This window comes from Amblyomma maculatum, chromosome 4 (assembly GCF_055883805.1).
Source record: "Amblyomma maculatum isolate TAMU_Amacu chromosome 4, ASM5588380v1, whole genome shotgun sequence".
Classification (NCBI taxonomy): Eukaryota; Metazoa; Arthropoda; class Arachnida; order Ixodida; family Ixodidae; genus Amblyomma; species Amblyomma maculatum.
In genome coordinates this window covers 194,667,055-194,681,716 of record NC_139347.1, presented here as the reverse complement: position 1 = coordinate 194,681,716, position 14,662 = coordinate 194,667,055, and the positions used below count along the sequence as shown (strand labels likewise).

Here is a 14,662-nt window from a genome sequence, read left to right as displayed (position 1 = left end):
TTCTCACTAGTGTACTGTGTGAAGAGCCTCTATCAAGCACATCTATTTCTTGTCCGCTACTGATAAAACACACGCACGTGCACTGATATCTGAGTTTTGCGTTGTAGTGTTCCCTTGTACGTGGTACAGATGAATTCAAATATATTTGAGCTCAAGCTGAGCTTGCCTCTGGTCAAATGTGGCTGCCAATTTTGCGCACTATACATAGATTGTTCTTGGAGGAGACCACATTGATTTCTTATCAGTTTTAACTTGCAGATTTTGATCAAATAACTGCTGACAGTCTAATCCTTTTGGGACCTTGAAAAAGCAGGAAATTTTGATAGGCACTAGAACTTATATTTTAGTTATTGAAGATTTTGGTCTATCTTAGTATATAACATAGATCAAAATGAATAAGTGGGCTTTCATCACAACAGAATATAGTTGCCTTAACAATATACAATTTTTTTTTTAGAAATCTGAAATCTTAATATTTTCTTGAAATAACACTTTGAGATGCTTGAATATAGGGGTAAGAATTCACACTGAAAAAATTTCAGGGTATACAAAATATGCTAAATCGTATCTTTTTCTAACTTTATAAATTTGGGATGGCTATCTGTCGGTGTCTTTCATGGTGCGAAAACCCTTTCTGGACTGCAGATGAATGGGCATTTCCAATTACTGTTAGAAAAATAATTTCTAAATAAATTTTTTAAAGACAAACATAAAAAAATGTTAGAAATAAGAAAAATAAATAAGAAAATAGCACAGGTCAGTAATGCTTAATTCCAGTGGCAGATCCGGATCAAGTTTTTCTGCTCTGTTTGAGGCAGTCATATTGCAATGGCAGAAAAATTCCAGAATACACAAAATGTGGTACATTTTTTTCTTTTCTAACTTTGAGGCAAAAAGAAATTGGCAGGCTTATTTACAACTTCCCCATGCAGCAGCGTTCCCTACTAATTTCTGAGACGTGTTTATGCCACTTATTTAAAAGCTCCGGGAACTGTTGAAACATAAACTTGGCATAAGATACAGTTGTTTGGACCTGGATTTTTTTTTTATTCGAAGTATAGGCCACAGTGTTTTTGCTCCTGAATATTTTGCAGCTCGTGGAGCAAGTGTTCTGCAAAGGCCAGTTGAGGAGTGCGAGCTTGCTTTACATCATCATGACTGAGAAGACGAAATACTCATCTAGGCATATCTTTTTTTATTTTCACAAATATCTTGTATCAGTTTGAACAAAGAGAAATAAGAAAGCAGTTCAGGTCAGTAATGTGGAATTCCAATGGCAGATCTGGATTAAGTTTTCCTGCTCCGTTTGGGGCAGTCATATTGCAATGGCAGAATAAGAGCAAGAGCTCTCTGTTCCAATGGTAGATTGAGATCAGATGTGGATCCTGGATCACTCCATGGAGCAGCGATACTTGTTTAGCTGAAATCGAGGGATCAGGCCGGAAGCCCGTAGGCCGCATCTCATGTTTCCGTTTCTGCTCCCTGCTACCACCGTCCCATCCTCGTGATTCCTCGTCGCTGCACAGTGGTCTGAGCAGCTGTGGTTGACATGAGATCTGCGCCTTCTTGCCGACCTACAAGGAGTCAACTTTCACTGCTAGATCCTCGCTGTGAAAAATTTTGCACGATGGGCTGCATCGAAATCGGGCAAGGAGCGGACGTTGCCGGCAAGCAGCATCAGGCCTGTCGCAGTGGGCAGCTGTTACAGTGACGCTGTATAGATGAGCAATGGCTACTGGTCGCAAAAGAAGCTGCTAAAGACAGAGTAACATATCTGTCATAAGCTTTTATTTTATGTTAAACTTACAAGGCACGTTACGTGAGCTGTATGCATGATTCTGAACGTTGTTCCTGCACACTTCGGTGGCAGCAAGATGAAGAAACCCTGCAGCCAGCCATAGCAACTTCGACATTCACAGCATGTTTTTTTCGCATTCGGGTCTCGTAAATGGTTCTGCAAGAACAATGTTTCTAAGCATTCTTTACATTATTTTTATTATAACGAGCGAGCCCCTAAATTACTGCAGGTAAAAAAAACTTTCATTTCCTTCGCTTGACATGCCATCGCGCTGCATCGGCAGCTTTTTCAAATGGCACCTCTGCCGCTTCAAAGACGTGCTAGCTTCGATCCAAGATTTGATTATGCTTTATCAGAAACATAAAGATTCATACTATTAGTACGCTTGTTTTGCCAACAGCTGCAAAAATGTGCTCGCAACAGAGCTAAGGCAACAGCGGCCATTGCAGAGAGTGGAGCCACGAGAACCAGTGTGCGCGCTGATTGGCTTGCGTCCACCAGCTAGCATGCTCCTGTGGGAGCAACTGTATTCCAATGGAAAATATGGAGGAAGAGATCTACACTAGAGTGATGCGCCCAGTTTGTGATTCTACCAAGTGCTCGTGATCTGCCACTGGAATTCAACGTAAGAGTCGGTAGAAACACTCAGTGATCAACTCTAAATTCTGTGCACACATTTTCGCTCAGCTGGACACCAAGTTCCTGTCTTGGCAAAAACTTTGCAAGCATGTGTGCTGGCAGCATAATATTTTTACCTTAGTTTGTCGAAGCCCTAGGTAAAACAGTGGGAACACTTGGCACTCATGTGCACTCATAAACAGAATGAGCTGTAGCTGAAAATTTCCTGATACTGGCCAGCTGTTAACGGTCCAACTTGTTGTGCACCTTTATCACTGTCAGAGATGAAGTTAGAGCTTTCAAAGTTGTCTTCTGAATCTTCTTTGCTGGTATCATGAAAACAAATCGAGATGAGGCACCTGAATGGCACAATTGATGCCGGATTTTCTGTGCGACCCGACACGAACTTGACACTGTTTTGGCTAGCTCGACCGCCACTACACTAAAAGTCTCTCGTGTATTGCTGCCTGTTACAAACAAGAAGCAAGCTAGGCCAAAACCCAAAATTGAGGTGTTATACTGCACTTTAAAGGGTCCAGGGTAGAGCGAGATAAAGAAGATTGCTACAGCCTCTATTTGCAAGCCAGGCCAATGTTTTGACTTATCGAAATGCTTGCTTGGCTTGCGAACTCAGGCTCCCCCTCAACCATTGTTCAGTGCTCTTTCATGCACGGGCGATACATGTTCCAGCATGCAGAAACTCGGCAGTGTGTGAAGAATCATATTGCATTTTTGTGATAAGCTGTGTGGAGCGGTCCCGAAAGGATTAATAAGCGCAGCCTTTGTCAGTAAATAAATTTGTAGTTTTGATCCCTGAGAAACAATGAGTGCAGTTCGTGCACAACTGTTTCAGAAACTTTGTGTAGGCCGCATCTGGTCTACATTGTGCTGATTTTATTTATTCTTATGTGCAGCACTGGCGTTCTTTGACCACATCAACCTCCTGTATGGAACGGTGTCCGAGTTTTGCACTATGTCAGGATGCCCTGACATGACTGGTCCAGGCAACAGGTGGGTGACATGCTGTCTCTTGGTTTCATGGTGTGGCTGTAGCATACACACAACATGCCCGGCATTTTGTCATGTGATTATTTTAATTGCTTACAAGTAGGCTGGGTACTTTCTGGTTTTAGCCGAAAAACACTAATGAACATCTGGTGGTAAAAAAGTTACGAAATGGTTAAAACCGAAAAACACCGGCAAAACTGCATTCAAGGCACTGCTGCGCAGGTGGCTGCAGCAATGAACCATTTGTGGAAATCTAAGTCTGCTTCACCCCAAGGCTTACTATCCAACCAAAAGAACTCGTTCCCAGAAAGCAGTCCCGCATTATTTGTGGAACGAGGGTAAGAAACCTGCTAGGACAGCTGCTGGATGAGGTCAGTCAATATGAACAGATCTGCACACTCGCGTGTGGAACAAGTGCAATGTGAAGAAGTATCAGCCAAGAGTTTCAATGCTGAAAGATGTATAATCTTTGCTGCTAAAGAGAATACAGCCTTTTTTTGAAGGGGGGAGGGTGGATTTTTTCTGAGAATGAAGTGCTGCGAAGCACCCTGTGTATTTTCAGTGAAAAAAAGAAGAAGCAGTGCAATTGGAGGTTAAATTTCAATGCATAGATAGGCTTTATGTTTGTGCCATGCCTTACTTTTGCACAGAGTTGGTTATTGCAGTTGAATCGGGATATAGGGGAGAAAACCTGGGCCAGGGGGCGCTGCGCCGCTCTGTGCGTCAGCGCCCTCCATGGAGACCCCGTCAAAATCTACGCGCAGCCCGGCCGCGTCGTCTGCTAGCCGCCGCATAGAAAAGCATGTTGTCGTCTGCTCCTCGCTGCTTTCTAGCACGTGTTTGCGCGCGCGCGCTCGGTTGTTTCTCTCCTCCTCCGGCCGCATTGTGGCCACCGTCGCGCTCTAACAATGAGGGGGGGGGGGGGGGGGGGAAGAAGAAAGAAAGAAAAGAACTAGAAGGAAAATAATGACGGCGCACTTTTTTCGCGAAGTTGTGTGGAAACGGTAACGGGATGGTTGTGGGCCTTTCTTTTTTTTTTCTTTTTTTTTGGGGGGGGGATATCTCGTACCGTTCGTGTGTCGTACTTCTCTAACTGGCGGTGCTGAAGCAGCCATCGTGGAACCGGGTCGGCCTCAAGAAACAGATATTCGTCATTAATGCGATCACTTTACGTCAATCATCCTATCCTCATACGCGATCCTGCTTCGGGAGCTCAAAACTGCGCGTTCGCTATAGGAGATAACTGAACTAGGAATTGCGCAGCGTAACAGTGGAATTAAGAAGACAAAGATTTCCGTGGAGAGATGTCCCCGTCTGCATGGAAAGTCGTCAGACATTTCCTTGCTGTTCGTCTCGTGGAGAGGAAAAAATGGCATGCCTCGGCTTCTGGGGAATGACCCAGGTCGTTAAGAAACCCCTCATCGTTAACGGTAGCTAGGTCATTGATTTCGGATGGCAGCGCCGCAGCAGTGAACTTCCCCTGGCCGGTGTCGGCAGGAACCAAAGGGTAAGGCGGCATGCTTTGTGCCTTTGTAGGGAACGCATCCTAAACGCGCCGAAAACAGGCCCCACTGCGCCGGCAGCACTGCCTAAAACGTTTGTCCCCAAAGAGCTGAATAGGCCCCTTTCAAGTGACCAGTCACAAAGGGAAAGGAACGAGCACTCGAAGGCTGGACCCTTCATTCTGTGAACATGGACAGAGGCATCAAGAGGTGCCGTGCCGCCTCAAGTCCTTCAAGATACCTGTCGTTTGCCTCCCACCTTCAAGCAGCGAATTCGCGTTCATTTTTTTTTATGTATGTCTGAGCCTGCCAACAAGCGCTCTTTGAAAACAATGTCCGGCGATCAATTAATCATAATTTCTTGCTTTCAAAAGCACCGATAAAAAAACATGCCTCCAGCCAGCCTCTATGTCAGCCGGGGCACAGAAAAAAGCAAAATTAAGAAATCCCACTGGCAAAGAGCGCCGGCTTTGCGCGCGAGAACGCGCCACCAACCCCCCTTGTGCTCACTCTCCTTCTCCCGCTCCGCGTGCACGCGCGGCTGAACGTAGCACGCGCTCCCGAGCGAGCGGGCTGCGCAGACTCCGCAGACAGCCACGCGCAGCGCGGGCGCGGATGCGCGTAGGTTTTGTAGTTCCTCTCCGCTCCGCTGGAAACCGAGCGCTGGTGTCGCGGAGCAAACTCCAGCTTTGGTTCCCTATATCAGAATCGGGATATATCAAACTGGAAAGAGGTCGCGAAATAGTTCGATAAAATCGATATACAGAAATCAATTTGAGACGGTGCTTGCGATCATGAAAAATGGTACCGTATTTGTCACGTAATCAATGCACTCGCATAAAGAACCCACCCTCCACTTTTGCCACCGAGAATTTGAAAACAAAAAGCATTAGTCAGTGCTGCATCCCTCCGTTTCGGCCGCGGCATCCACAGTTCATTTAATGGCAGCACGCCAAGATGCTGTGCAGTGATAACTTCTTGGTGTGTTTATATTCCAAGAACCAGGCATACACATCTTTGTCTACATCTTCGAAAGTCAACATTGTCACTGTCTTGTGCTGTGCACGTGCTCCATTCTCCAGAGCAGCCAAGATGAACTTCATTATCGATGACAGCGAACTGCACGGAATTTCAAACTCTTGTGCAATATCGCCTCGTCGCGGTGGTGCAGTGGTAAGACACCCGAATACTGTACCGTAGTAACCGGGTTTGATCACGACCGCTGGTGGCTGCGTTTTGATGGAGGTGAAACGGACAGGCTATGGGATGTCAGCGCACATTAAAGATCCCAGGTTGTCGAAATTACTCCAAAGCCCTCCACTACGGCTCCTCTTTCTCTGTCTTTCCACTTTCACTTCCATTTCTACCTTTCCCTTATGGGAATCCACAGAAACGAGTGTGACAGATACTGCGCCTTTCCCTTCCTGTGAACCAATTTACAATATACGATATTCATTTTCTTCCTTTAGCAGCTTGAGTGATGAGTTCCGCTTTCTCCTGAGGCGTCAAAAACATCCGCTTTTTGGTCAGAGGAGTCATCTTCTCAGCACGTCGACTTGCCAGACAAAAAAGAAAACAATGAATGTGTGGCCTGCTGGGCCCCAACCAACATAAACATCCCGATGATTATACGGCCGTGCCCATTTGAACTGGTTGGCAACAAACCAGAGCCCACCAAAAATGGCTTATATTTTTTATTTTTCAAACGACAGGTGCGCAGTCATGATCATCAGCAACTTGTAAGCAAACGTGCTTGTTGCGTGGAGGAAGAAAAAACTAGGAGGGAACGCGCACAGCCTCCGCAAGCCAACCTCTTCTGATGCCGCTCCCTTCTCTCTTTTGCACTCATTTATTCTTGGGAATTTAGCCAATATAGTTTCCAGACTCAAAAACTGTAGGGTACATGGTATTCTATAGTGAACTGTGTATGCCCTGGCGGAGAGCTTACCGGAGTGAACTACCAAAAGTTGCGCGTCTCGTCATAACATATGTTACATTGTTGACAAATGTTGCATTTTGTACTCCGTGTTTATAGGCACACTGGTGAAAACTGCAGGTAGCTTTTTCATTCACCGGTTCGCCAGGAAGACTGCATATTCGAGATAATGTTGCATATGCCTGGGGAACTGGCTGCAGCAGTACATGTATTTGAGGTCTGCATTTCATAAATGAAGCGGCTGATTTTCGTCTCGAACAATACATGCATATACCCTGACAAGCAAGAGTTTCGTTTCTCGATGAGTGCGCATAACAGGATACTCACCGTTGGAGCGCAGCCCCGGGCGGTATATCCGTGTAGCTCTAGCATCCCTGCACGCAGCATTTCGCATGGCAGCTTTGTTGTTGGGCTAGTTGGTTTGATTTCATGCTTGCATTTAGCACACAAAGGCGAAGCACAAGAACACGAAAGACAACAGGATGAAGCGAATTGGTGCTTCATCTTTTTCGTTCTTGTGCTTGATGTTGTGCGCCAAGCCCCACAAGCATTTCATATGGCGCAATTGAGGAGACCCAACCACACATCGCGAAATACACTAGGCACTGTGGCGGCGGCAGCTCCTAGGGCATCCATCCGTCTAAAGGTCCGAAGTTCCATCCATCGTCTGCGCTCAGTGTGCGCCTCGGAATTAAGTGCAGGCGTCGCATAGTGAAGGCATTCCTCTAGAGCGGAGTATGGGAAACCGCAACTGAAACCAGCTACTGGCTACCGCTTGCCATGTAACGTGACTGCTAATTTCCCATGATGCTTTCCATTATATTTTTGAAGTGGAAAGCTTCACTAGGCTAGTCAACTCCGAGTCTTGCGTGTGCTCCGTCGTTAGAAACACATATAAAGCCCCGCTTTAACCAAGCCGTATGAATGTGCCTTAGTGGCCTATAGGGTTAACATGAATGCAAGGGTCCTGGCAGGCTGAGTCTGACATAACCGTCCCATGTGAAACGAGAATAAAGTTGGCAGCTCCTGCCAGGGGACCACGGTCATGGATACGAACACTGCACACAGTGACGAGCGGTTAGACCTGGCGTAGTATTGCTTTTGCAATAAAAGTCACAACTGCGCATGCGCAAACCACGTGACGTCACAGGAGAGACGCAGGGCGTCGGAGCCGCCGCAATCGCCGCCGCGACTCCGCCGGTTGACCTTTAGCCGGTGTTGCGCGCTTTCACCGGGCTGTGTTTATGTCTTACAGAAGTGTAACGGTGATGATGGTGTGGAATCGGAATAAAGTTTAATCTTATATAATGTACGGCTGTAATCAATGTTTCACCGTGATGATAAGCCATGGAATATTATAAGGTGCAACCGTGAACAACAAGCCACAACTATGCCAAGGAACCACAAGCTAAGCCATGGCATCGCCAAAGCTTTTCGCTTCTGATATTCAGGCTTAACCAAGCCACCACCAATTTTTATGACTAGGCTTCACTGCATGCCCACGGTGCTCCCTCCTTGTTTTTTTCTTCCTCCATGGCTTATTAGTAGCCTGGAAGCGCTGAAAATGTTAAAAATAGTGTATTAAAATGCTTCCTGTTACGGCTTATGAATGAAAAAAACGTGGGGACTACTACTTCAGAAAACTTCGTTGTTGTGAGATTGAAGTCGGAAGGTGTTCCGTCGAGAAATTTGTACTTGCGGTTTTTATTATTGAGGGGTTCAACTGTATACTTTTGATGTTAGCTCCTGCGGTGGCGGGGAGCGAACTTGGCATAGTGCTCGTGATGGCTCGACTCCACAAGCCCGGTTCGATTTATCACACTGTGCTTGGGGCTGGCGCAGTCCACTGCCACAAAATCAGTGGAAAGCGTGATAGTTGCAAATGCCATTTGAAGCAAACAATGCTGAACGCCATTGTCATGATCGCAGCTGACTGCATGCTTTCGTAGATTCACAGATGCGAGGATAGATAACTCTCGCAAAAAAAAACAAAACGATATTTCGTTTCTTGACATTCGTAGCTTGCGCTATGCCGCACGTTCAACACGGCAACAAGGGTGCACAACTGTCACACACAAAAAAAAAACTTCTGCCGCTTCTTAACGTCAGCAGTCATCATAGCTTTCGCTACGCCACCACAAGCACGACGACACAAGACAGAAGATGTGCATTGCACGTCACCCGCTGCGCACGGAAGGTTTACAACACACACTGGAGGAAGCGTCCAATGGGAGGGTGGGAGGGAGGGGTAGAATTGCTGCCGTGTCGAAGTCCAGTCAGCACTTTAAGAGATTGGAGGTGACCCATTGCCACATAGTTAATTTTTTTAATCTTCACTGTATGGTGAGCATACTAGCCTGCAGCAGCCAAGCCCAGGTATGGTTTGATTGTTGCATCGGTAATTCTATTCTTGTTTTTTATTTGGGTGCATACGTATGCTGCCCTGTGTTCTCCTTACTTAGCATGTGCTTGGTTCTTCCGGTGCATCAAAAATGCACGCTCATCATGAGTAGCTGAATTGTGCAGTAAAGCAATCCGTAATGAACACTGCTTCTTATAAGGAAGCTCCATCTCTATTGCACCATTGTGAAAAATTGCTTTTTTTTTGCATAGTTTTTACTGAGCAGCATTTGAACGCTATCTACTTTTCATCAGGTTTAATTATTATCTGTGATGCAAAGCATTTTTTTTTTTGCAGTTAATATATAGCCACTCAAATGGTTTCACCGTCACATTGTTTTGCCTTTTTGTTTAATTCCCATGAGGTCCCAATCAATGTGGTTTTACGTTTTTGGCAAACCTGTTCAGTATTAATCACTTTTCTTAACCACGCAGCCATTTCAGGACTGCTGGTCAAATAAACGTGCCAGTGCTATATGCCTTTTACTGTTTGTATGCACAGAGATATTGATGAAGCAAACTACATGTATTGTTAAACCATGCTAAATGCACTCTGATGGTACAAGCTTCTGGTAATTTCTAAAAAAAAAAAAAAAAAAAAAAATCCTCCGTCCTTTGAAGTTTGATTTCATGCATGTCTACTGCACAAGTCGTAGTTGTGTTCTTTGTAATTGTATAGTGACAGTATTAGAATCCCCTCACCTCAATTCTCCCGCCCTCCCCTCCACCACGAAAAAAAGAAAGAAAGAAGACAACTGGTAGGGACCTTAAGGCACGTTCTTTGCAATATAAATCAAATCATGCGTTTTCTTTTTTTATAATGCCACCTAGCGTTGCCAGGTGGCGCATGACTGAGTGAAGGACGACGAAGTGTCGCTTGTGGGTTTTTGCGTCTGTGCTGCTCACCGCTGTTGTATCGGAGCTAACCCCTTGATATCCTTGATATCCTCAATCACCTTGTACGTGACATTCTGGTGGAGGTGCTGGGTAAGATCACCTATGCAAGAGTCTCCATCTGAAAGACGTCGCGCCAGCCCTGTGCCATTGGACACCCCCGTGCATCGCTGCAGTCGACGGCTCCAGGGACTGCCTCCGGAGTTTCAGCCATCACCCGCCGCCATGACATCTAGTGCTCCTGCTCAGCAGGTAACGGGCGTCGCACCGGCCTGTAACTACACCTTGCAGGCCCCTCGGGTACCGAAGTCTTTTCACGGTGACCTCTTTGAGGATGTGGAGGACTGGTTCCTTCAGTTTGAGCGTGTCGCTGCATTCAACCAGTGGGACGATGCTGCCAAACTAAGGAACGTCTACTTCAGCCTTGAGGATGGCGCCCGGATCTGGTTCGAGAACCGAGAACAAATGTTAACATCGTGGCGGGAATTCCGTCGTCAACTGCTCGAGGCCTACACTAGCGCGGATCGTCGCGAACATGCAGAACGTGCCATTCACTCCCGCATCCAGATGCCCAATGAGAGTGTCCAAGCGTACGTCGAGGACATGATGCGCCTTTTCAGGCGAGCGGATCCCGCCATGTCCGAGGACAAAAAGGTCAGGCACTTGATGCAGGGTTTGAAAGAGCAACTGTTCGCAGGCCTTGTGCGCAACCCACCGTCGACTGTAAATGGATTCCTTGCGGAGGCCACCACAATGGAAAGGGTGCTCCAACAACGTGCCGCGGCTTATAACCGACCCCTCCATACTGGCACAACTGCGGAGTCATTTGCATCTTCCGAGCGGCATCCTGATGCTTTGCGTGAACTGATTCGCAGTGTCGTGCGCGAAGAACTGAGAAAGTTCTGGAACCCCATGCAGCAATCGCCAGCTTCCATTTCTGCTATAGTGCAAGAGGAGGTACGACAGGCGCTCAAGAGCCCTCTTTCGCCTATAGTTACGAGCCCACCATTGCTGTCGGGGACCGAAAACCGTCCCACATATGCTGAAGTTCTGCAGAGTCAGGCTCCCCCTTCACCACCGCCCATTCCTGCGCCGCCTACAGTTTCGCTGCCCTCAGTGCAACCAGTGCAGTACTTCGACGAACGTCCCCTGCCCCGACGCAAAGCCGACATTTGGCGCACGCCTGACCGCCGTCCACTCTGCTTCCACTGCGGTGAACCAGGCCATCTTTACCGGGATTGTCCTTATCGACGCCTCGGTCTTCACGGCTTCCGCATCGACGCGCCTCCTCCCCGGTTTGGTCAACGACCCCGAGTTATTGAAGAGTATCTGGCGGAACAGCGTTCATCTCGTTCGCAGCGTCAGTCCCGCTCCCCTTCACCAAGGCGCTCATTGACGTCCACCCAAGGTTCCTCGCGAGAGGGACAAGGCCGCTCGTCTAGCCCTGGTCGGGAAAACTGAAAACAGCGACCTTCGGGGGCGAGGCCGCTGGTAGTCGCTGCGTTGAAGACCTCCCGTCGTCGCCGCTTCGATCCGGCCGCGAGCTGCTGGTACCGTCCCCTAGGGAAGCCAAAAGCGTTTCTCTGGACATTCCTGTTATTTTAGACGGTCGTACTCCAGTCAATGCATTAGTGGACACCGGTGCGGATTATTCGATTTTGAGTGGTCGCATGGCGACTGTTTTGAGGAAGGTGCTCACTGCTTGGCCAGGTGTGTACCTTCGAACCGCCGGCGGTCATATAGTTACCCCAAAGGGAATGTGCACGGCTCGTATTCAGATTGACAGATATACGTTCGTCGTTAGTTGCGTCGTTTTGAGTGACTGTTCCCGTGACCTTATCCTCGGCATTGACTTTCTGCGAGAATACGGAGCAGTTATCGACCTGCGAAATAGCCGCGTCACAATTTCGATGGGACAATCTGCCGAACGAGATAGTAGCAGTCCTTGCAATGCCGCACTTCGCGTTTCCGCCGAGAGCGTCTCGCTGCCGCCGCGAAGCAGTGTTCTTGTGGAAGTTACCTGTGACGATTTCCGTGCCGGCGATGCTGTAGCGGAAGCGAACCATTCACTCCTGCTTGCTCAAGGCATCTGCGCTGCTCGAAGTTTATTGTCGCTTCACAATGGCCGGGCTGCACTCCTTGTCACAAATTTTTCTAATGAGCACCGGCACTTGTTTCCGGGAACTGCTATCGCTTTCGCTGACCCTGTTACGCACGATCCGGTCTGTTTTACATCCACGGCAGTCGAAACTAATGAGCCATCTCTTGACAACATCGACATTAACTGCCACTTGTCGAAGGAGAAACGGCGGGCCTTAGAGCTACTGTTGCTGGACTTCAAGCACTGTTTTGCTTCTTCCTCGAAGGTTCGTCAAACGCCCATCACACAACATCGCATCATTACTTATGAAGACGCTCGCCCTATACGACAGCAGCCTTATCGTGTGTCTGCCAAAGAACGAGAAGTGATCCAGACGCAGGTTCAGGAGATGCTGGATGATGGTGTTGTACAGCCTTCACAAAGCCCGTGGTCTTCACCAGTAGTCCTGGTCAAGAAGAAAGACGGCACTCTTCGATTTTGCGTCGACTATCGGAAATTGAATAATGTGACAAAGAAAGATGTATACCCGTTGCCGCGCATCGACGACTCACTGGACAGATTGCGACGTGCGAAGTATTTTTCATCTATTGATTTGAAAAGCGGCTATTGGCAAATCGAAGTAGACGAAAGAGACCGAGAAAAAACCGCATTTGTCACTCCAGATGGCCTATATGAATTCAAAGTACTCCCATTTGGATTGTGCTCCGCCCCAGCTACATTCCAAAGGATGATGGACACCGTCCTCACTGGCCTCAAGTGGCAGATCTGTCTTGTGTACTTGGACGACGTAGTTGTTTTTTCCGAAACATTTGACCAACACCTCGAACGCCTTCGAGCTGTACTGGAAGCGCTCCGTTCTGCTGATCTCACGCTGAAGCCCGAGAAATGCCACTTCGGGTATACAGAACTCAAGTTCCTTGGCCATGTTGTGAGCGCCGATGGGGTGCGCCCGGATCCCGAAAAGACTGCTGCCGTCGCACGGTTTCCCATTCCAGCTAACAAGAGGGCTGTTCAGCGCTTTCTCGGCCTGTGCGCATATTATCGGCGGTTCATTGCGGACTTCTCTCAAATTGCGGAACCTCTAACGCGCCTCACAAGGAAGGACACCGCCTTTGTGTGGAACTCTGAGCAGCAGACGGCCTTCTCTTTGCTTCGCGAGCGCCTTCAAACATCCCCTGTTCTGGCGCACTTCGATGAAGCGGCTGACACAGAGGTGCACACTGACGCCAGTAGTATCGGTCTTGGTGCAGTCCTTGTTCAGCATCAAGACGGGATTGAGCGAGTAATAGCCTATGCTAGCCGCACACTCTCTCGCGCCGAAACGAACTACTCTACCTCGGAAAAGGAATGCCTGGCGGTCGTGTGGGCCACTATGAAGTTTCGCCCCTATCTTTACGGCCGACCATTTAAAGTCGTCACTGACCATCATTGTTTGTGCTGGCTGGCAAATCTGCGAGACCCATCGGGACGACTTGCACGCTGGAGTTTACGACTTCAGGAATTTGACATAACTATTGTTTATAAGTCAGGCCGCAAACACGAAGACGCTGACGCGCTGTCACGAGCCCCCGTTGACACTGACGATGCTGCAGCCGATGGCGACAGCGGCTTTCTAGGAGCTCTCAGCGCATCTGAGCTCAGGGATCGACAAAGAGCGGATCCAGACATCCTTCCATTCATCGATTATCTGGAAGGGCGTGATACGCCGCTCCCTCGACGCCTATCTCGGCACATTGGTTCATTCTGTATGCAGCAAGGCGTGTTGTATAAAAGAAACTCCCAGAGCCAAGACAGAGCTTACCTTCTGGTAGTACCATGCGAGCTCCGTGCGGATATTCTACTTGCTTGCCACGACGAACCGACGTCTGGTCATTTGGGTTACTCACGGACGCTTGCTCGAATCCGCAACATGTATTACTGGCCAGGACTCTCCGCAACTGTGAAACGCTATGTAAGAAGCTGTCGCGAATGCCAGCGCCGTAAAACACCGCCTCTGAAGCCTGCCGGATTTCTCAAGCCCATTAGAGCACCACGTATTCCGTTCGACCAAATCGGCATGGACCTCCTTGGCCCTTTCCCTTTGTCGCAGGCGGGAAACAAATGGATAGTTGTCGCTACTGACTACCTGACCCGATACGCTGAGACAAAGGCAATCCCTCATGCCACAGCTTCTGAAGTAGCCGAGTTTTTCATGCATAACATAGTCTTGCGGCATGGCGCCCCTTCCTACGTCATTACCGACAGAGGCACAGCTTTCACTTCGCAGCTCATCGACCACATATTTGAGTTGAGTTACACGACGCATCGCAAGACCACAGCGTACCATCCGCAGAGCAATGGTCTCACTGAAAGGTTAAATAAGACGATTGCGGACATGTTGTCAATGTACGTCGATGTGCAGCACA

General features: G+C 48.1%; 1 protein-coding gene across 2 annotated transcripts in view; it reads left to right on the top strand.

Moving 5' to 3' along the window:
• Mob2 (MOB kinase activator 2) overlaps positions 1 to 14,662 on the top strand; it is a 145,764-nt gene that overhangs the window by 115,216 nt on the left and 15,886 nt on the right. For both annotated transcript variants that reach the window (XM_084602886.1, XM_084602885.1), the window contains exon 3: positions 3,331 to 3,427. In XM_084602886.1, the coding sequence (XP_084459012.1) occupies positions 3,331 to 3,427 (97 nt within the window). The remainder of the gene's footprint in view (positions 1 to 3,330; positions 3,428 to 14,662) is intronic.